This window comes from Salvelinus alpinus, chromosome 38 (genome assembly GCF_045679555.1).
Source record: "Salvelinus alpinus chromosome 38, SLU_Salpinus.1, whole genome shotgun sequence".
In the NCBI taxonomy this organism is placed as follows: Eukaryota; Metazoa; Chordata; class Actinopteri; order Salmoniformes; family Salmonidae; genus Salvelinus; species Salvelinus alpinus.
The window spans coordinates 7,675,518-7,696,077 of NC_092123.1; the positions used below are offsets into that span (position 1 = coordinate 7,675,518).

A 20,560-nucleotide genomic window follows, 5' to 3' on the forward strand; every position below is an offset into this window, starting at 1 on the left:
ATGTCATGGGGCGGAGCGCCCTTCGGCGCACTCACAGAGCAGGAGGAACTTAGCGAAGCATAAGTGTGCAGAGTACCACGGAACCCAAGGACTGAAACACACGGAGAGACCTGGCACAGAGATGTGGTTACTGTCTTTCATTTTACCAATTTTGAGGTTGTATTTAGTGGGAGTTAAAGTTCTTTTGTATCAACTGTTCAACAAGTCTTTTACGTTACCAGGTTAGACTTCTGTTCATCCCCGTATTCATTAAAGATATTGAATGCAGCAGGAGTGGTGATCACTAGCCTATAACGTTACGTGGCTAGAGCTGCCTGTTAACGTTAACTACATAGCTAGCTAATGAAGGCTTTCAACAACAATAGCCAAATTGACTGAGAAATTGACTAGCTAACTAATTAATGTCAAATGCAACCACTGTTAAACAAATTGTCGAGGAATTAATATAACGGTCTGTCTTAAATCATGCTGCAAGTGTTATGTGGTAGTCCACTGCTACTGTACCTATAGCCTTTGTGTTGTTGGTGGGATATATGATCTGCTTTCCATAACCAGTATTTTCAAGCACAAAATATGAATTAATATCAGCATTCCATTTCACAAATGCACACAACCCCATACCCAGATCTAGGCTACTTTAACTCTAAATTTGAGTATAGTGTTTGTATGCTCACTGATTCTACAAAAAGGGCAGCCTAGGTCTGTAATGGGAATGTTTTTTTTTTTATATATTCCTATGCACATTTTCAGAATTCATAGTATGCCATAATAACATGCCTTGTAAGGGGTAATCAATTACCTTTATCCCATATTTCCCTTTATTCACCTCACGTCTGAATGTCGAAATCCTCATGTGAACTTGTAGTTTAGCCTATGCACTGACACAATAGCAGTGTTGTATTCTGTCTCGTGATAGAAAATACCAATTAGCCTCCACCCCTCAAACATACCGAAGCATGCAAAGAATTCAGTGATGTCATTTAGAGCCTAAGCTGTACTGAAGTTAGTTTTAGCCTTGGCAAAATATGCTTGTGCAATTGGGCCCTAAGCTTTATGGTGAGAGACAGGGTCAGGCAATTTTTTGTATCCCAATCAAGATAAGACCAGCTAGTAATTAGAGAGATGATTGGACAAACAAAATTGTCAATACTCAAAGCAGATTGCATTGTGTCCCCTAGATTTATACACAACGTCCTTCACTGCATGGGAGAGGCAAGCTCAATTCTGTACTGGCTCTTAGAATATTTTATTCAGAGAATAGGTTGAATTACAAATAAGAAAAAATGTAGTTATAGCCTATTAATTACTGCGTTAAAAGCCCCTGTCTGACATTTTCTTTTCCTATTGTTAACCGGTTGTTGACCTTTTATCTCACGCTACCTTTATCTCACTGCCTTTGTTAGGTACTCAGTAATTAGTGAAGGCACCTAAAAAAATCATTGTCAAAGGAACAAAATGGAGGCCAAAGGTGTTTCCTCATCTAATCTCCACCTTGTCGCACATCCGAGGGCAAAAAGTAAAGTATGGAGGTATTTCGGCTTTGACACCGATGCAGACGGGTGTATACTACACTGGAGGAGGATCTACTGTCGTATATGTATGACTCAAATAGCATATTCCGGCAACACCTCCAATCTCTCGTACCACCTGGAGAAGAGCCACCCAGCTGAGTTTGTGAGGAGCAACACGGAGCAGATGCGTGAGGCAGTCGCAACGGCCTACTCCAAGATAAAAACTAAACCTATGCAGCAGCAATGTCAGGGAGCCATCCTGAAGTAGAGCCCAGCGTTTGAAAATATCAACCGACGGCATAATGATCTGACATCTGCGATCATCAGCTTTGTCTGTGAAGGGATGTACCCTGTGTCTGTGGTGGAAGAACCCACCTTTCAGGCCCTTTTAAGGACTGCAGATCCAAGGTACTTGCCCCCTAGCAGAATCGACGTGGCAATGAAGGCCCTACCACAGAGGTACAATCAGATCCGAGATGCAGTGCTGGGTGAGGTGGCAGGGGTGGTGAACTGCGGTGTCTCAGCTGACCTTTGGCAAAGCCAAACCCAGAACAGTACCTACATCTCCCTGTCCATGCACAAAACGGACTAGGTTGCAGTTCCAAGTGGCTGAAAACATTTGAAGTTCCAGAGGACAATACAGCTGAGAATATTACCAGAGCATTACCAAGCCTTTGTCGAATGGGGGATAACTCACAAAGTCAACGGTGCCACCACTAACGGTTCAGTGGACATTGTGAAAGCTTGCTCTCTTCTGGATCTATCCGTGCAGATGCCTTGCCTTTGCCACACTATAAATCGAGGGATGGATGAGGCCTTTCAGCTGTTAACAGCTTTTTGGGACGTTGCCGCAAACTTTTTGATTATTTCCAACAGTCCGTGGTGGCTATGTATCTGCTGCGAGAGAAGCAGCAAGGCCTAGCCCAGTGTGTCCTCATCAGAGACAGGGTCTGATCCTGGGTGTCCACGCTGACTATGCTCCAGCGCCTGAAAGAGCAGCAGGCCATTATCAGTGTGGTACTCATGGAGGACAGTGACAACCATCAGCTGAGTTTCAAGGACAGTGAATGGAACATGGTTGAGGGCTTGATTGGAGTTCTGCAACCTTTCAAACGGGTAGCTGACATGATAACAGACTGTAGGTATCCGACCATTAGTATGGTGAGGCCTGTCCTTCACATGCTGCTGAACACAACCCTCAAGGCCAAAGAAGGGGACGCAAAAGAGGTAGGCATGGCCAAAGAGGTCATCTCCAAGGTGTGTCCAGCACCTACCCTCCCAGACGTCTGAGATTGCAATGTTTCTCAACGTCGCCACTTTCCTGGATCCCCGTTACAAGAGGCTTCCTTTCCTGTTCCCCCATGACCGCTCCCAAGTGGAGAGTGAAGTCATTGAGGAGGCCAAAGCCATTCTTGAGGAACAGAGGAATGAGAATGTGGTCACAGATGAATTGGCTCCTCTTTCTGATGAGCCACCCAACAAAAAACAGACTCTTGACAAACCGTTTCCTTCATGTAGCAATGCAGGCAACCCTTTGGCTGTGATATTTTTGCCAGTCAGGCAATGACGAGAACCAAGAGGAAGAGCTGAGCAACTTCAAATCCCAGAAGATCCTGCGTCTCAACGAAGACCCTCTCCATTGGTGGTCGGACCGTATGGGCTTATTCCCTACTCTCCCCAAGGTGCTCCAGAAGTACTGGTGTGTCCTCGCCACTAGTGTCCCCTCCCACAGACTGTTCAGCTCCTCAGGGACTTTCGTCTGTGGTAAGAGGAACTACCTCACCCCGGCACATGTAGACCAACAGGTGTTTCTCTATGAAAACTCACGGCGCTGCCATGAGGCTGAACCTATTGAGGAGGACTCAGGGGAATGGGGCTTGGGACTGGAGCAGAACTCTGGGTCAGGCCATGGAATAACTGGGCAGGCCGCTGCCCACTACCAAACAGTTCCAATACCCTAATCCTAAAGGAAATACTTAACTAAATGTCCTCAGCATATATTCTTATGTTGTCTACTAGTAAAAAGGGTTTATGTGAGTGTAACATCTGGTGAATTTTCTATTTCTGATCATGCTGCAATTTTATTTGATTAACTATTTGATGTAGGGCTAAATGTCTTTTAATGTCCCAATGTTCAAGTCATTTCTGAGTCATTGTTTGCTTTGCTCTTTGAAGTCCTTAGACTGTTTAAGATGTCATTACAATACCTTTGAGATAAGCTTTGATGTGCCAAGCTTTGTTATCTGTACTGAACTCTCAGAAGAACATAAAGTATATCCTATATAATTTGAATCTCTGCTTGCTCGTGTTCATTTTGTGTTCAATGTGTCCAATACAATTTCCTCAGATGAGTCCCGATGGTACTACTAAGGTATCAAATTGCATTTATAGGCTTCTCCTCAGTGTTACAGTTGTTTCGGAAAGGAAATCAGCAATGAACTGCCCATTTAACCACCCACCAGCCGCCACTGAAAATGTGATGCAAATCTGATGGGGAGAAATGTAATAGAGTTCAAATCTCAACCATCCTGATTACCCTCAGTGCATAGATACGCACTGCGGCTCTAATTTTAGTCATGCTAAACTGTCTGGCCACTGCAGGCTGTGCTTTGTGTGCTTGTTGAGCAAGGTCGTTTTATCTTCAGGGGCAGGAACTGCTGTTGTCAAGCAAAATGGATCTATTTGGCATCGATTCTGAAGGGCTCTACCTCCCTGCGTGTTTCAGGACTAGAGGTCGTTACGGACATATTTACCTGTGACTCACTCAACTTCAGTCCGACTCCACACTGTACACTTCAACAACTGCAGATTATAACCCAATGTAATCTCTGACCCAACACAAATTGCCCCAGAATGGAAGTACTGTGTGTTTTATAATGGGCAAAACAAAATGGAAGTCAGTTAGCGGAATTATGTTTTGTATTGCTCGTAATTGAGTTGTTCTCAGTGATATGTTGGACTGGATGGAATAAATACGCCTGTTTGTATCAACCCATAGATTTTCCATTGTATTGCAAGGTAATGGCAACGTATGGACCAAAGTTTTTTCTCTTTTCCTCACACAGTTTTGCCCACACAAAATGGAAGGGTTGCCATAGTGACGGGGGGTGCCCGAGGAATGGGTTATGAGACTGCAAGACACCTGGCAAGCCTTGGCATGCATGTGGTTATAGGTATTGTAAACACACCCTTTTGGTCATGACTCAGTAATCTCCCAAATCATTCTAAAATGCTCAATCCAACATAGTTGAAGCCTGTGTGCTAACATCCTTAGGTTCATGTTTTGTTGAATTGTAGCTTAAGGAATGCTGTTGCACTGATTTTCACTACAGTACGTAGGGAATCTTTGATACGTTGCTAACACATCCCTGCCTAAGGCAGTTATTTCCTAACCTAATCAAATTTGACTCTTCAATCAAATTTAATAGGGTATTGCAAGGAAATCATTATTAACGTAAGTGTCACTGCTTCAATTAATCAATGAAACCCAAATCAGAAGTGTAGGTTTAGTCTTTCACTTGGCTCTCCCTGGTCTCTATGATGAGGGGAGGATACCTGCGGCTCCAGAGTACCCCCATTCATTCATCCCTCCCTCCATCCATCCTCTTCCCCCCCCCCCCCCCTCATCATTCCTCTCTCCTCCAGCTGGGAACTCTGAAGAGGAAGGTCTGCAAGCTGTGAAGAAGATCCACGAAGAGGGCAGCGAGGTGAAAGGTAATTTCCTCATAACAATTTCCCTTATAACCTCTCTCCCGCTCTGTCTCTCTCCCTCTGTCTCTCTATCGTTTCCACACAGCCATTGCAGAATAAATAGGCTACCTCTCAAATAGGTCTGCTATACACAGGCAGTAAAGCTATTCAGACATAGGCCTATGTACATGAGTGCCCTGGCTTTTAGCTGTGTTTCCCGGGGTAAAAATGTGGGTTCGTGCTGGTAAGAGTAAACCACTTCTCCTGCTTTGTAACCGAGGGATGATGTCTGTCCACCTGCAACTTGTCAGAGGCGGCTTGGACGCCAGAGTCCATTCCAAAGGCAATTATCAAAAGGCTGCAGGTTTTCTCTAACAATTCCCTTAAATGTACTTTTTCCATTTATTTTGATAAAAGCAAAGCCGTGTCACACGAGTGGGAGCAGGGGAAAGGCGAGGGAGATGTGTTTGTTTGTGCTCGTGTTTGATGAGTACGAGGAGGAAAGCGAACTGCTGCCAACCAGTCTCAGTTTCATTGTCATGCAGATGTGATTTAAAGAGGCTGTTTGGAAAGGAGAAGGGCTTCTCTCTTCCCTTCCTCGCTGGTGCTGAGATGACAATGATCGTAGCACAGCTCCAGTCAGCCAGGGTAACATCATTGTCATGTACGCCCTGCGCCACAGAGTAATGATGACAGACGTGGGAAATGAGAAATGGGTTTGTTTGTATTAAAAACAAGAAATGTCTCCCTAGTGCCTGGAATCCCCCTCTTCTCCCCCTCTCCGCCCAGCCCTGGCATGTACTGTCAGGCAAGCAGTGTTTAGTAAGCCTCTAACAAGTTATGTGGGAGGCAAAACGGTAAGAGTTCCTACATGACCAGGGATATCTGGTTGTCTTATATAGTGTGTAGTAGTCGGCCTGAGAGCCAATAACAATGTCTGCCACATAGATGCATTTCTGAGCTCATTTTTTGTATGTGTATTTCATGCCCTCCTATATCTGAGCACGTTTGGTATTAGCTCTATGTGTCAGAGTTTGTCCTCGTCACCCAACATATAATCACTCCATATCACTGTGTTTGTTTGCTGTCTAAGATTGGATGGTTGAGGGAATGTTTGTGTGGCATGTCACCAGGAATTCTCCTCTGACCTTAGTAGGGCCAGAATGTCTAACCTTGCTTCATCAGCAGCATACGGAGACAATAGAACAGATGTGTGTGTTGTCAGAATGTGTTTGCTAAATCACCAACCAGGCAAGACAATACTTAGAGACAGTAGCTTCAGGTCCTATTAAGCCTAATTTATTCTGCTCCCTCAATAGTTTAACCCTGTTCCTTGTTCAAGACTGTCCGCTTTAGAGACGTCTCTACATAAGAGGGGAAACAAACCAGGGACCGGTTTCCCATAGAGATGGAATGTATTTAACCTTTATTTAAACTAGGCGAGTCAGTTAAGAACAAATTCTTATTTACAATTTTTATTTTATTTATTTATTTCACCTTTATTTAACCAGGTAGGCAAATTGAGAACACGTTCTCATTTACAATTGCGACCTGGCCAAGATAAAGCAAAGCAGTTCGACACATACAACAACACATAGTTACACATGGAGTAAAACAAACATACAGTCAATAATACAGTGAAAAATAAGTCTATATACAATGTGAGCAAGTGAGGTGAGATAAGGGAGGTGAAGGCAAATAAAATATATATATAAATAAAAATATTAAAAAAGGCCATGGTGGCGAAGTAAATACAATATAGCAAGTAAAAAAAAACACTGGAATGGTTGGTTTGCAGTGGAAGAAGGTGCAAAGTAGAGATAGAAATAAAGGGGTGCAAAGGAGCAAAATAAATAAATACAGTAGGTAAAGAGGTAGTTGTTTGGGCTAAATTATAGATGGGCTATGTACAGGTGCAGTAATCTATGAGCTGCTCTGACAGCTGGTGCTTAAAGCTAGTGAGGGAGATAAGTGTTTCCAGTTTCAGAGATTTTTGTAGTTCGTTCCAGTCATTGGCAGCAGAGAACTGGAAGGAGAGGCGGCCAAAGGAAGAATTGGTTTTGGGGGTGACCAGAGAGATATACCTGCTGGAGCGCGTGCTACAGGTAGGTGCTGCTATGGTGACCAGCGAGCTGAGATAAGGGGGGACTTTACCTAGCAGGGTTTTATGACAATGACGGCCTACCCCGGCCAAACCTGGACGACGCTGGGCCAATTGTGCGCCACCCTATGGGACTCTCAATCACAGCCGGTTGTGATACAGCCTGGGTGTCTGTAGGGACGCTTTTAGCTCTGAGATGCAGTGCCTTAGACCGCTGCGCCACTCGATGTAACATGCGTTTCCCAAAACCCCACGCAGAGAGAACGGTCAATAATGATAGGATCCAAAGAAAGGCATCGCTGCTCTTCGATCAGCTTTCTCCCTTTCAAATCTTACCTTAACTTTAGAATTATTCTACAATACTGACAATTGATCACAGCCTATGAGATATAACCTATAGCAGGGTTCCCCAACTGGCATTCGCACAGAGGGTGCTTTCATTTGTGCACCCCAAGTTTTCTGAGCAAACAAATAAATAAATGACTAAAAACACCAGGAAATCAGCTCCAGGGGATTTTAATTAAGAAAATCTGTTCCCAAGTATTCCCACTCATAATAGAGAGACACATGATGGTATACAAATGTAAGCAAGGTTTGAAATGATTATGTTTAGTCAAATATATCTGTTTGGGCTTCTTGCGGTCAATTTGTAGCCTTCAAATGATTTGTAATTATGTTCTGACCCACGACCATCCACTCAAGAAAAAATCTAGTTGAACCCTGACCTAATGCAACAAATATTTAGCCGGCTTATTCTAATGCTTACCCTGTGTAATCTATGCAGAGTTACTCCACCTCAAGAATTGCATTTGGCGAAAGGCTCGGCACACGCATACTCAGGCTGACTGACTCTCGTTCAGGCAAATGAGAAATAAGTGAACTCAGGCTATCCGGAAGGCCAAAGTTAGTTACTTTAAGAAGCAGTTCTCTCTCTGTAGGTCTAACCCCAAGAAGTTCTGGAAAACGGTTAAAGGCCTGGAGAATAAACACTCCTCCTCACAGCTGCCCGTGTCCCTTAAAGTTGATGATGGGGTTACTGACAAGAAGCACATAGCTGAGCTCTTTAAATCCCCACTTCATTAAGTCAGGATTCCTTTTTGACTCAACCATGCATCCTTGACCGTCCAACATTTCCTCAACTCCCACCCCTTCTAATGCGACTAGCCCCGATGCTCCTCCCTCTTTTTCCCCTGCCCCACTACAAAGTTTCCCCCCGCAGACGGTCACCTGAGTCTGAGGTGCTAAAAGAGCTCCTTAAACTTAAACCAAAAAAAAACATCTGGGTCAGATGGTTTAGACCCTTTCTTCTTTAAGGTTGCTGACCCTATCATCGCCAAGCCTATCTCTGACCTTTAACCCGTCTCTCCTCTCTGCGGAGGTTCCCATTGCCTGGAAGACAGCCACGGTTCGTCCTTTATTTAAAGGGGGAGATCAAGCTGATCCTAACTGTTATAGGGCTATTTCTATTTTGCCCTGTTTATCAAAAGTGTTGGAAAAACTTGTCAATAATCATCTCACTGGCTTTCTTGATGTCTATAGTATTCTCTCTGGTATGCAATCTGGTTTCACTGCAGCCTTAAAGGTCCTCAATGATGTCACCATAGCAATGTTGTGCTGCTATTTTCATTGACTTGGCCAAAGCTTTTGATATGGTTGACTATTCCATTCTTGTGTGCTAAGGAGTATTGATGTCTCTGAGGGGTCTTTGGCATGGTTTGCTAACTACCTCTCTCAAAGAGTGCAGTGTATAAAGTCAGAACATCTGCTGTCTCAGCCACTGCCTGTCACCAAGGGTGTACCCCAAGGCTCGATCCTAGGCCCCATGCTCTTCTCAATTTACATCAACAACATAGCTCAGGCAATAGGAAGTTCTCTCATCCATTTATATGCAGATGATAGTCTTATACTCAGCTGGCCCCTCCCCGGATTTTGTGTTAAATGTTCAACAACAAAGCTTTCTTAGTGTTCAACAAGCTTTCTCTGCCCTTAACCTTGTTCTGAAAACATCCAAAACAACGGTCATGTGGTTTGGTAAGAAGAATGCCGCTCTCCCCACAGGTGTGATTACTACCTCTGAGGGTTTAGAGCTTGAGGTAGTCACCTCATACAAGTACTTGGGAGTATGGCTAGACGGTACACTGTCCTTCTCTCAGCTGCAGACTAAGGTTAAATCTAGATTTGGTTTCCTCTATCGTAATCGCTCCTCTTTCACCCCAGCTGCCAAACCCTGATTCAGATGACCTACCTACCCATGCTAGATTACGGAGACATAATTTATAGATCGGCAGGTAAGGATGCTCTCGAGCGGTAAGATGTTCTTTACCATTCGGCCATCAGATTTACCACCAATGCTCCTTATAGGACACATCACTGCATTCTATACTCCTCTGTAAACTGGTAATCTCTGTACCCGTCGCAAGACCCACTGGTTGATGCTTATTTATAAAACCCCCTTAGGCCCCACTCCCCCCTATCTGAGTTATCTACTGCAGCCCTCATTCTCCACATACAACACCCGTTCTGCCCGTCACATTCTGTTAAAGGTCCCCAAAGCACACACATCATTGGGTCGCTCGTTTTTTCAGTTTGCTGCAGCTAGCGACTGGAACGAGTTGCAACAAACACTTCAACTGGACAGTTTTATCACAATCTTTTCATTCAAAGACTCAATCATGGACACTCTTACTGACAGTTGTGACTGCTTTGCGGGATGTATGGTTGTCTCTACCTTCTTGCCCTTTGTGCTGTTGTCTGTGCCCAATAATGTTTGTACACTGTTTTGTGCTGCTACCATGTTGTGCTGCTGCTAAATTGTGTTGCTACCATGTTGTTGTCTTGCTACCATGCTGTGTTGTCATGTGTTGCTGCCATGCTATGTTGTTGTGTTAGGTCTCTCTTTATGTAGTGTTGTGTTGTCTCGCTTGTCGTGATGTGTGTTTGTTTTTATCTAATTTATTTTTACTTTTAAACTCAGATTAACAAGTTGATTTTGTGTTAGCTGAGATCTTCTGTGTATGAAGTGGCACGGACGGGCAAAAAAACGACGCACTTATCTGTTCTACGAATGGTCTGAGGCAGTCATTAAATAACAAGCGTAGTGACGACGGTTATGTAAAACAGTGCCGAGATTTAAAGATGATCCGACAAAGTTCTAACGATGAATTTAACCTCAAAATGGTTTTGGGAAGCCGGGGCCCAGAACTATGGACGGCCGCGTGCCATTGACCAGAATATCAACAGTCAATTCCCCGATGATTCTACAAAACGGCAAAAACAGCCAGATCTGGTTGAAACCCCAGCGGGTGAATGCTATAACACACCGCGACGTGGCCAAGAGATTGGACGGACACTGCTGCTTTTAGCTGTTTGTCGTCGCCGCGTCTGAGCCTTTGTCCGTTCAACACATTTTTGCTGTGATACTGTGGGACCCCAACCGCTGTACAGTCAACCTGTTATTTACGGTCATCTAGAAACGTACTGCATCTGCTGCTATTCTATGATCATTGCCGTGTCTCGGCAATAAAAGTTGGCGACATTTCTTTTTTAAGTGTCAGAAAGCCCAGCGTTTTAGTTTGCGACACCAGTGGCTGCGTCCATCTCCTTTAACGACTTCCTGATTTCCGTACCACCTTTCTGCAACGGAGAGTGAGAGACGAATCTCATGCCAATAGACATCCTGCTGATTTGCCATCCAATCTGCCTTCTCCTTTTTCTGAGCCGCATCAATCTATCCTATAAGCTGCTAGAAATTGTGGATGATCAATCTCTTATCCGAGTTGCAGCTGGATGGTCAAACTAGCAGCCAGCCTGTTGCCTTTCCTCTGTCCTGTTTTTGGACAGCAGCTAGTCAGTTTGTCTATGTACAGCAGCGGTCAGAACTGGTCAGGGAGAGAATGTAATTCACTATTTCAACACATCTTTGGACGAGACATCTTTGTTGATTTTCCAGATGGCACGACGCCTTCTAGTCTGTGCCCTCCAGCTGGCTATTTGGCACTGTGACTAGTCTGGAGGATACCCTTCATTCCTTCATGACAGATCTGGCACCGTGACAAAGCTCTGGCACTAGAGATGGACTGGAACAATATTTACTACAGCATGGATATTTTTTCCAATAATTGTAACCTATGCAGATATTGGTCAATATTGGACCCTGATTTAGAATAGACATAGCTTATTGGGGATCACACATTCTCAGTGGAGTTATTTTATTTTTTATGGATATGTTCATTTTCGGAGGATAAATTCACAGTAAAATCCTAAGAGCTTGATATTTGCGAGAGTTTAAGTGTTGGAGAAGAAGAAAGGAAGGAGGAGAAAGGGAATAATTATGCGTTCGTTTGGACATTTGTACGGTATTAGATGAGTTCCACTGCAATGATTTCTAAAGCATATAACCACCATATAGTTAGCTAACGAGGGACAAAGAACCGCCTCTCTCCAATTTCGACTCTTTGTAAATCACGGTCTCTTGGGATGACCTGATACAAGCCATTAGCCGGGCGAATGTTTTGTTATCTCCCACTTAAGATACGAGATCGTTAGCTAGCAAGGCCTTTGTTGACTGACTGTGACTCACTGATTATTACAGAGAGATGTCCTCTGTCCTCTCCTCTCTACAGCTACATGGCTGTCAATTGACCTCTTTGACCCCTCGCTTTACACAAATTTGTTCAGTACAGTTATGGGTCGTTAATATACACACACACACACACACACACATCTCCTATGGGTCTTTCCTAGTACCCTTATGAAGCCATTTACAGAAAGGCTTTAACAATAAAAGGTTGATTTTTGAAGCAAACTTCCATTTTCCTACCAAGAGTTGCTGAATATCTTTTAATCTGTAGTACTCATTTCCAACAGAACATCTACTTTTATTGTGGATTTCTCTAGCTTTCTCTACTCTTATTTTCTGGAGCCATTTATACGTCAGCTCAACAAGGCTTGAAACACTGTTCACTCTTTACACTCAGTGGGGAAGAGTCCCGTGATTAGTGTAATGCAGAGTAATGTACCTAATTATGGGACAATAATTTGTTTAATTATGTGCTTGAGCACTTGGTTCGGAGATATGACATTCTGATTCGTGTGTGTGCGTGTGCGTGTGCGTGTGTGTGTGTGTGTGTGTGTGTGTGTGTGTGTGTGTGTGTGTGTGTGTGTGTGTGTGTGTGTGTGTGTGTGTGTGTGTGTGTGTGTGTGTGTGTGGGGCTAATGTCATTACTCAATACTATTGTGTAAAACCCTGAATTCCCAGCCATGGAGCGAGCTTCAGTCATGACATTCTTGTTCCTGTCTCATTATAGCGTTGACTTTTAAAATGCTTTGACTTCATTTAATCAGGATTTCATGTGGCCCTTTTTATGTGGGAGCCGTTATCAAGATACAAACTGTATTTATTTGCCTTGCACTGTTATGCAGATGAGTAAAGTTCAGTGAAACTTTGTCCACTCTGTCTCTTCCTGTGGTGATGGAAATAAACGTGCTATCATTTGGGCCATAAGAATGATTCCTGCGTACACAATCAACTCACCACCTTTTCTTGTAACGTTTCGGCGGTTATAGTTTCCATACCAGGGAATGTTAGATATACATCTACATGTGCTTTGTGCTCTTTTATCACACTGCTGATGAGATAATGTTTAATTCATGCCAGGTCACTGAGTGTATTGCCATAATGTAATCTACCTCGTGTTTAGTTTTTGTCTCACGGTTTATAGTGTACTACTGAATGAGACCATGGCTTATCATACAGCTGTTTATCCTTCAGGGGGGAAAGGAAGTATAAGATTAGGATTTGCATAATTAGGATTCCTGAGATGTTAAATGCAAGGAGGGGACTTTATGAGGAGAGAGGACTTTATGCATATAACATTTACTTAGAAGTCTACTCATTGAAAGCCTTTCCAATAATCTGTCTTGCCGTTTATGGACTGGTATGATCACTTTACTGTCTGTCAATGGTTGATGTAAAACTAAATTAAAGGAGGATGTCTTGTCCTGACCTGTGTTAGTACTACTGTAGCTAAGCAGACGTCTATGTTAGTGTTAGGGTTGGGGCGGAAGGTAGCCTATAGTGGTTAGAGCGTTGGACTAGTAACCAAAAGGTTCCAAGATCGAATCCCCGAGCTGACAAGGTCAAAATCTGTCATTCTGCCCCTGAACAAGGCAGTTAACCCACCGTTCCTAGGCCGTCATTGAAAATTTGCCTAGTTAAATAAAGGTTCAAAAAAAGGGTTAGGGTTGTGTCTCGCTCACTATCTTTAAGCATCAGCTATCTGAGCATCTCACCGATCGCTGCAGCTGTACACAGCCCATCTGTAAATAGCCCATCCAACTACCTACCTCATCCCCATATTGTTTTTATTTACTTTTTTTGCTCTTTTGCACACCAGTATTTCTACTTGCACATCACCATCTGCACATCTATCACTCCAGTGTTAATTTGCTAAACTGTAATTACTTCGCTACTATGGCCTATTTATTGCCTTACCTCCTAACTCCATTTGCACACACTGTATATAGATTTTTTCTATTGTTATTGACTGTACTTTTGTTTATCCCATTTGTAACTCTGTGTTGTTGTTTTTTGTCGCACTGCTTTGCTTTATCTGGCCAAGTCGCAATTATAAATGAAAACTTGTTCTCAACTGGCCTACCTGGTTAAATAAAGGTGAAAAAAAAAAAAAAAAGTTTTATAGCATAGGAAAATTGTAATGTTTGTTTGTGATTTGTTGATGCCTGTATACAGTTGAAGTCGGAAGTGTACATACACCTTAGCCAAATATATTTAAACAGTTAGGATTACCACTTTATTTAAGAATGTGAAATGTCAGAATAATAGTAGAGAGAATGATTTATTTCAGCTTTTATTCCTTTCATCACATTCCCAGTGGATCAGAAGTTTACATACACTCAATTAGTATTTGGTAGCATTGCCTTTAAATTGTTTAACTTGGGTCAAATGTTTTGGGTAGCTTTCCACAAGCTCCCCACAATAAGTTGTGTGAATTTTGGCCCATTCCTGCTGACAGAGCTGGTGTAACTGAGTCAGGTTTGTAGGCCTCCTCACACACGCTTTTTCAGTTCTGCCCACAAATTTTCTATGGGACTGAGTTCAGTGCTTTGTGATAGCCACTCTAATACCTTGACTTTGTCCTTAAGCCATTTTGCCACAACTTTGAAAGTATGCTTGGGGTCATTGTCCATTTGAAAGACCCATTTACAACCAAGCTTTAACTTTCTGACTGACGTTGTTCAATATTCAATGTTGCTTCAATATATCCACATAATTTTCCTCCCTCATGATGCCATCTATTTTGTGAAGTGCACCAGTCCCTCCTGCAGCAAAGCACCCTCACAACATGATGCTGCCACCCCCATGCTTCACGGCTGGGATGGTGTTCTTCGGCTTGCAAGCCTCCCCCTTTTTCCTCCAAACATAACGATGGTCATTATGGCCAAACAGTTCTATTTTTGTTTCATCAGACCAGAGGACATTTCTCCAAAAAGTACGATCTTGTTCCCCATGTGCAGTTGCAAACCGTAGTCTGGCTTTTTTATGGCGGGTTTGGAGCTGTTGCTTCTTCCTTGCTGAGCGGCCTTTCAGGTTATGTCAATTTAGGACTTGTTTTACTGTGGATATAGATAACTTTGTACCTGTTTCCTCCAGCATCTTCACAAGGTCCTTTGCTGTTGTTCTGGGATTGATTTGCACTTTTCGCACCAAAGCACGTTCATCTCTAGGAGACAGAACACGTCTCCTTCCTGAGCGGTGTGACGGCTGCGTGGTCCCATGGTGTTTATACTTGCGTTCTATTGTTTGTACAGATGAACATGGTACCTTCAGGCGTTTGGAAATTGCTTTCAAGGATGAACCAGACTTGTGGAGGTCTACAATTATTTTTCTGAGGTCTTGACTGATTTCTTTTGATTTTCCCATGATGTCAAGCAAAAAGGCACTGAGTTTGACAGTAGGCCTTGAAATACATCCACAGGTTCACCTCCAATTGACTCAAATGATGTCAATTAGCCTATCAGAATCTTCTGAAGCCATGACATAATTTTCTGGAAATTTCCAAGCTGTTTAAAGGCACAGTCAACTTGATGTATGTAAACTTCTGACCCACTGGAATTGTGATACAGTGAATTATACGTGAAATAATCTGTCTGTAAACAATTGTTGTAAAAATGACTTGTGTCATGCACAAAGTAGATGTCCTAACCCGACTTGCCAAAACTATAGTCTGTTAACAAGAAATGTGTGGAGTGATTGAAAAACGAGTTTTAATGACTCCAACCTAAGTGTAGGTAAACTTTCGACTTCAACTGTATTTAGGCATAGAAGAATGTTAATGTTGTTTGTATGTTTTTTGTGTTCTGTTCACAGTGGAGTTTCTGTTCCTGGACCTGTGTTCCCTGAAGTCGGTAAGGCAGTTTGTCCACAGGTTTAAAGCCAGGGCTCTACCACTTCACGTCCTTGTCAACAATGGTACTTATACACCAAACAACCTCGTTATTCAATATACCACAACATTCACCTTTAAAGGGAATCATAGCATCGTTATTTCATCTGAAAAATCAAGCAAACACTGGTTGTCGTCCATCTTTGAAAATACAGTGTCTCCTGGTCCTAGGAGGCCTCTGAAATGGCACCCTATTCCCTTTAGTGCACTTCTTTTATCCATAGCACTATGAGGTAGTGCTCTGCCATAGGAATGTGGTGCCATTTCAGGCGAAGCCCTATTGTGTAGTCCTCCGTGGCAGTTTGTTTGAACAAAATAGCTTTTATTGAGAGAAGGTCTTTGGAGACTCCGGTACTGACTGGCTTGGGGGGGCTCCATGCTGTGGTAACAGTCAGCCACTATCTGCTCACAAACAGGCTGAATGAATAATTCACCAGTCTGCAAGATTCTCTCGGCAGCTAACATCACTTATCACACCCGGCTGATTGATAATGGATGGTAGATGCCGAAGGAAGGACGTAGTGCAGACGTTAGTGCCACCCCATTGAGAGAGTAATGATAGGGAAAGGTCATCGCTACACAGACCCCGGATGTGTCCCAAACGGCACCCTATTCTCTATATAGTGTGCTACTTTTGACCAGGACCCGTAGGGCTCTGGTCAAAAGATCTGCACTAAATACGGAATAGGGTGCCGTTTGGCACGTAGGCCCCGAGTAGCATTCTGATTTCCCTGAATCCCCCCCGTCAGTAGAGTTGTCGTCACGCCGTGAGTTCTCTCTGTCTATGCCCTATGCTTTAGTAAGCTAAGCAAGGCCTAATGACACCTTGTATCTCTTTCACTTTAGACATGTAATTGCATGTCGAATAGTGTTATTGATAAACTAATCGTTGTAATCTCCATTACCATGTAGTCAATGGTGTTTAAGTTAGAGTAATGAGCTGTTTCAGTCTGCATTAGGGGAAGGTGTGTGCTTGAGAGACCATAGACTGATCTGCAGACAAGTCTTGTTGACCATCGTCTGCGAGTGTTATAGCACACCTAGAGGCCAGGCGTCTATAGAGGGAGTGCTTTTAATGATAACGTAATAAGAATATATGCCACATAGCAGACAGTTCTATCCAGAGGAATTTAGGCCTACACAAATAAAAAATGTATGCACTCACTGTACTGTCAGTCTTACAGTGAGTACGTACTTTTTTAGCATGTGTACCGTGTGTGATCTCTACGAGAATCGAACCCACGACCTTAGCAGTACCATGTGTTTCTCCTTTCACAATCACTCAACAGAAGTGTCAGTCACAGTGTATCAGCATAGACAGCTGTTATATCTTGTCGACATATTGCTCGAATATTTGAAGGGTGTTCTTTCTAGCCGCTATGCTTCTGCCTCTGCATTGCTTGCTCTTTGGGGTTTTAGGCTGGGTATCTGTAAAGCACTTTGATTGAAATGTCATATTGCTTGTCCTTCATAGCCGGTATCATGCTGGTTCCCGAGGGAAAGACGGAGGACGGTTTCGAGCTGCACTTTGGTCTGAACTATCTAGGACACTTCCTGTTGACAAACCTCCTCCTGGACAAACTGAAGAGGTCTGGGAGACACGGCGCCTGCTCCCGCGTCGTCACCATGTCCTCCGCCACACACTACGTTGGAATACTCAATATGGAAGACCTACAGGGCAGGTAGGGACCAGGACCTGCGTCTGTATTCATGATCCCAGCACTCCTACCCTGAGACGCTTCGTGAATACAGACCCAGGTTATTTGGTATATGGCTTCCAACATTGTTCTCAGGTGTCCAATTGATTGCTGAAATTGAATCAATCTCTCGAAATCAAAATCCCGACGTGGTATTGTCATCTCTTTGGTATTAGTCATGGTTGATGGACAATCAAGTAGCACATTTAAAACCATTACCACTGTGGTAGTAGTATTTATCTGTTGGCTATGGGTGAATGTCATTCTCAATTCAAGATACAAGCTATATCCAATGAATCTCATTGACCGACAAAGCCTCTTGATTCCCATAACCTTTTTTCCCATAATTTTTTTTGATACTCGTAAAATATTTTACCTCAACAAAAAAAAAATGAACATTTTCTAAAATGTTCTTACCAGGACAACATTATTCGTTTTGATGACAGATAGTGTTGTGTGATCAACCATTATTATACAGTCTGTTTTGAGAGGCTCCTTGCCTCAAGGGCAGAACAGCGGTATCTCTCTCTTTCTCGCCTGCGAATTTAGATGTGATAGATGGCTTCGTCACATCTGGGAGAAATGAGTGGACGATGCTGCTGGCTACAAACGGCTAGCTGCAACGGTGCTCTACCCAGAAACAATCTCACGCTGTAAGAAAAAGAAACAGGGGGGGAAACACATTATAGATTGGGTATTTCACAGTCTGATGCTCTTATGACCTTCACAGTGCGTTTGTACAGACAAGTTGCGTTTGCTTTGGACAGTGTTTCTGGTGTTAACAATAAGTCTATCTATTCAGTACAGTACAGAAACTGTATAATAGACATTGGGTTTAGTCATGCAGATAGCTTAGTAGGGGGCATTGGATTGGGAACAACAAGGTTGTAGACAACATACGGAATAAGTATGTTATGTATGTTAATTAGTTTAGGTTTTTTGGGACAAACTAAACTGCCAAATGATCGTATTATAAAGCATGGCTTACCCCGAGATAAACAGTCTCTCTCGTCCTCTCCCTCTTTCTCCGTTTCTCTCTCCCTCTCTCCCCATCCCTCTCTCTCCCTCCAGGTCCTGCTACAGTGCGCATGGTGCCTACTCTCAGAGTAAACTGGCTCTGGTTCTCTTCACATACCATCTGCAGGAGAAGTTAACAGCAGGAGGGTTCCCAGTAACATCCAACGCAGTAGACCCGGGCATGGTGGACACTGACCTGTACAACAACCTCTGCATTCCAGCCCAGGCAGCCAAGAAACCTGTTGCCAAAATGCTGTTTAGGGTAAAGTAGAATATTAATCTAGGTGACCATTCGAATATTTAAAGGCCACCTTAGGGTTAGGAACCTGAGACAAAATGCATCAAATATACTGTAGATATGGGCCACATTCCTTCTCAAAACTAACAACAGTGTCATAGTATTTCACCTAACAGTCTTATACTTCACTATAGGATAACATAAACTATGCTGACAGTTCTGTAAGACTGTTAAGGGTACGGTGAACGACCTTTACAATTACTTAGGAATTTGGCATACTTGAGGAGAAAATGCACCAAAGATAGATATGGTAATAGGTGAAGCTTCTACGCTTGACCAAAGCTTAACAGCGGTGATTGATGAGAATACTAATAAGGTGCAACACATGTGGAATGATCCAGCCTTTTACTGCCCAGGCTTCATAATGAGTTTTTCTGTTTATCATATTGCCGTGGAATCCATGTGTTTTAAAAAGGATTATAATTGCATTCTTGGGGTTCTGAGATGGTAAAAGCATGTGAATTATAGTCGCATCAAAGGGTGTGTTAAATGGGGTGGTCAATTTATTCAGAACCACAGGGTGAGTGAGAGGCACAGGAGGTTGGTGGCACCGTAATTGCGGAGGACGGGCTCGTGGTAATGACTGTAGCGGAATAGGTGGAATGGTATCAAATGCATCAAACATGGTTTCCAGGTTTTTTTAATGCCATGTGTTTGATGCCATTCCATTCGCTCTGTTCCAGACATTATTATGAGCCGTCCCCCCCTCAGCAGCCTCCACTGGTGAGAGGGTGTTTGTATTCATGAAAACTACATCACAATTTGTGAGAAAGCTGTGCAAATAATCCCCATTATAATTAGCCGGTTAGCATTTTTTGTCATGAATCTTGTTCTGAAGGCAGCTCTGCAGAGTGGTCACTAGCTGGCACAAAATCATCAAATCATTTAAAACCTAATGTCTAACCCTAACCTTAAATTAAGAACAAAAATGTACTTTTTGTTTTCATGAATTTTTACAATAAAGCCAATTTTGGCTTTGCACCTTGGCCATCTTACGGAAATCGCTCAGTTCTGCCTTTAAGACAAGACTTATCCCAATAAACGTCAACCTCTTATAAAATTTAGCGGCAAACAACAATTTAGCTGCAAGCAAAATGCATGTGGCAGTAATGGTAATTTTGTTTATTTCTTAGTTATTTAAATCACCCTTGAATCTGCTTCTAAAACGTCACATTGCATGGTCACAGATTCATTCTGTATTAGGGCATTCTAACAGGGACAGTGTAGACAATTTGCTTGTTTGCCTGAATAGATTTAGATGACTTTCCTTTTTAGAAATGTGCTGGGAAATTAAGCCTTACCTAGTTCGGCTTTAAGAGTTTAAAAAAATATATATACAGTATTTCAAGGATGACAATATAAAGATAACCTGAAAAACATCTGGATTTAATTTCATCAATACTCATATTCCACAAAGATAGTGAGTTGATATTGTCAGATATTGATTTTTATCGCCGTCATAATTTCCTTTCGGAGGCTTTTAATCTTGGAATTGGGGTCTAGCGCCGAATCTTATTTCATTATCTGTCTGATCGTTCGGGTTTTGTGTGTTTGGAAAGATGTCTCATATCCACTGAGGTTTGGATTGCCAAGTATTGCAGCATTTGTTTTGTCAACTAACTGCAGTATGGAGGGCAGCTATGTGATGCCCACTGGCCACAGATGGTTGCTCAATCCTATGTCCATATTACAAGTGATGATCACCCTAAGAAATATGGACCTGCATGAAATATTGTTTTGTTCAATGTTTGTCACTTTTCCTTTCTCTACAAGTATTTGTT

The 20,560-nt window shown here is 42.8% G+C and overlaps 1 protein-coding gene and 1 pseudogene across 3 annotated transcripts in view; both read left to right on the top strand.

Annotated features, from left to right (window-relative positions):
• Positions 1–20,560, top strand: part of LOC139566176 (polyprenol dehydrogenase-like) — a 48,354-nt gene that overhangs the window by 24,218 nt on the left and 3,576 nt on the right. For 2 of the 3 annotated variants that reach the window (XM_071387166.1, XM_071387165.1), the window contains exons 2-6: positions 4,577–4,684; positions 5,157–5,225; positions 15,692–15,793; positions 17,242–17,449; positions 18,536–18,743. In XM_071387166.1, the coding sequence (XP_071243267.1) occupies positions 4,630–4,684; positions 5,157–5,225; positions 15,692–15,793; positions 17,242–17,449; positions 18,536–18,743 (642 nt within the window). In that variant the 5' untranslated portion in view covers positions 4,577–4,629. Of the gene's footprint in view, positions 1–4; positions 222–4,576; positions 4,685–5,156; positions 5,226–15,691; positions 15,794–17,241; positions 17,450–18,535; positions 18,744–20,560 lie in introns of those variants that run through there. The other variant, XM_071387164.1, reaches the window with a different exon arrangement.
• On the top strand, positions 228–3,803 carry LOC139566174 (E3 SUMO-protein ligase ZBED1-like; annotated as a pseudogene).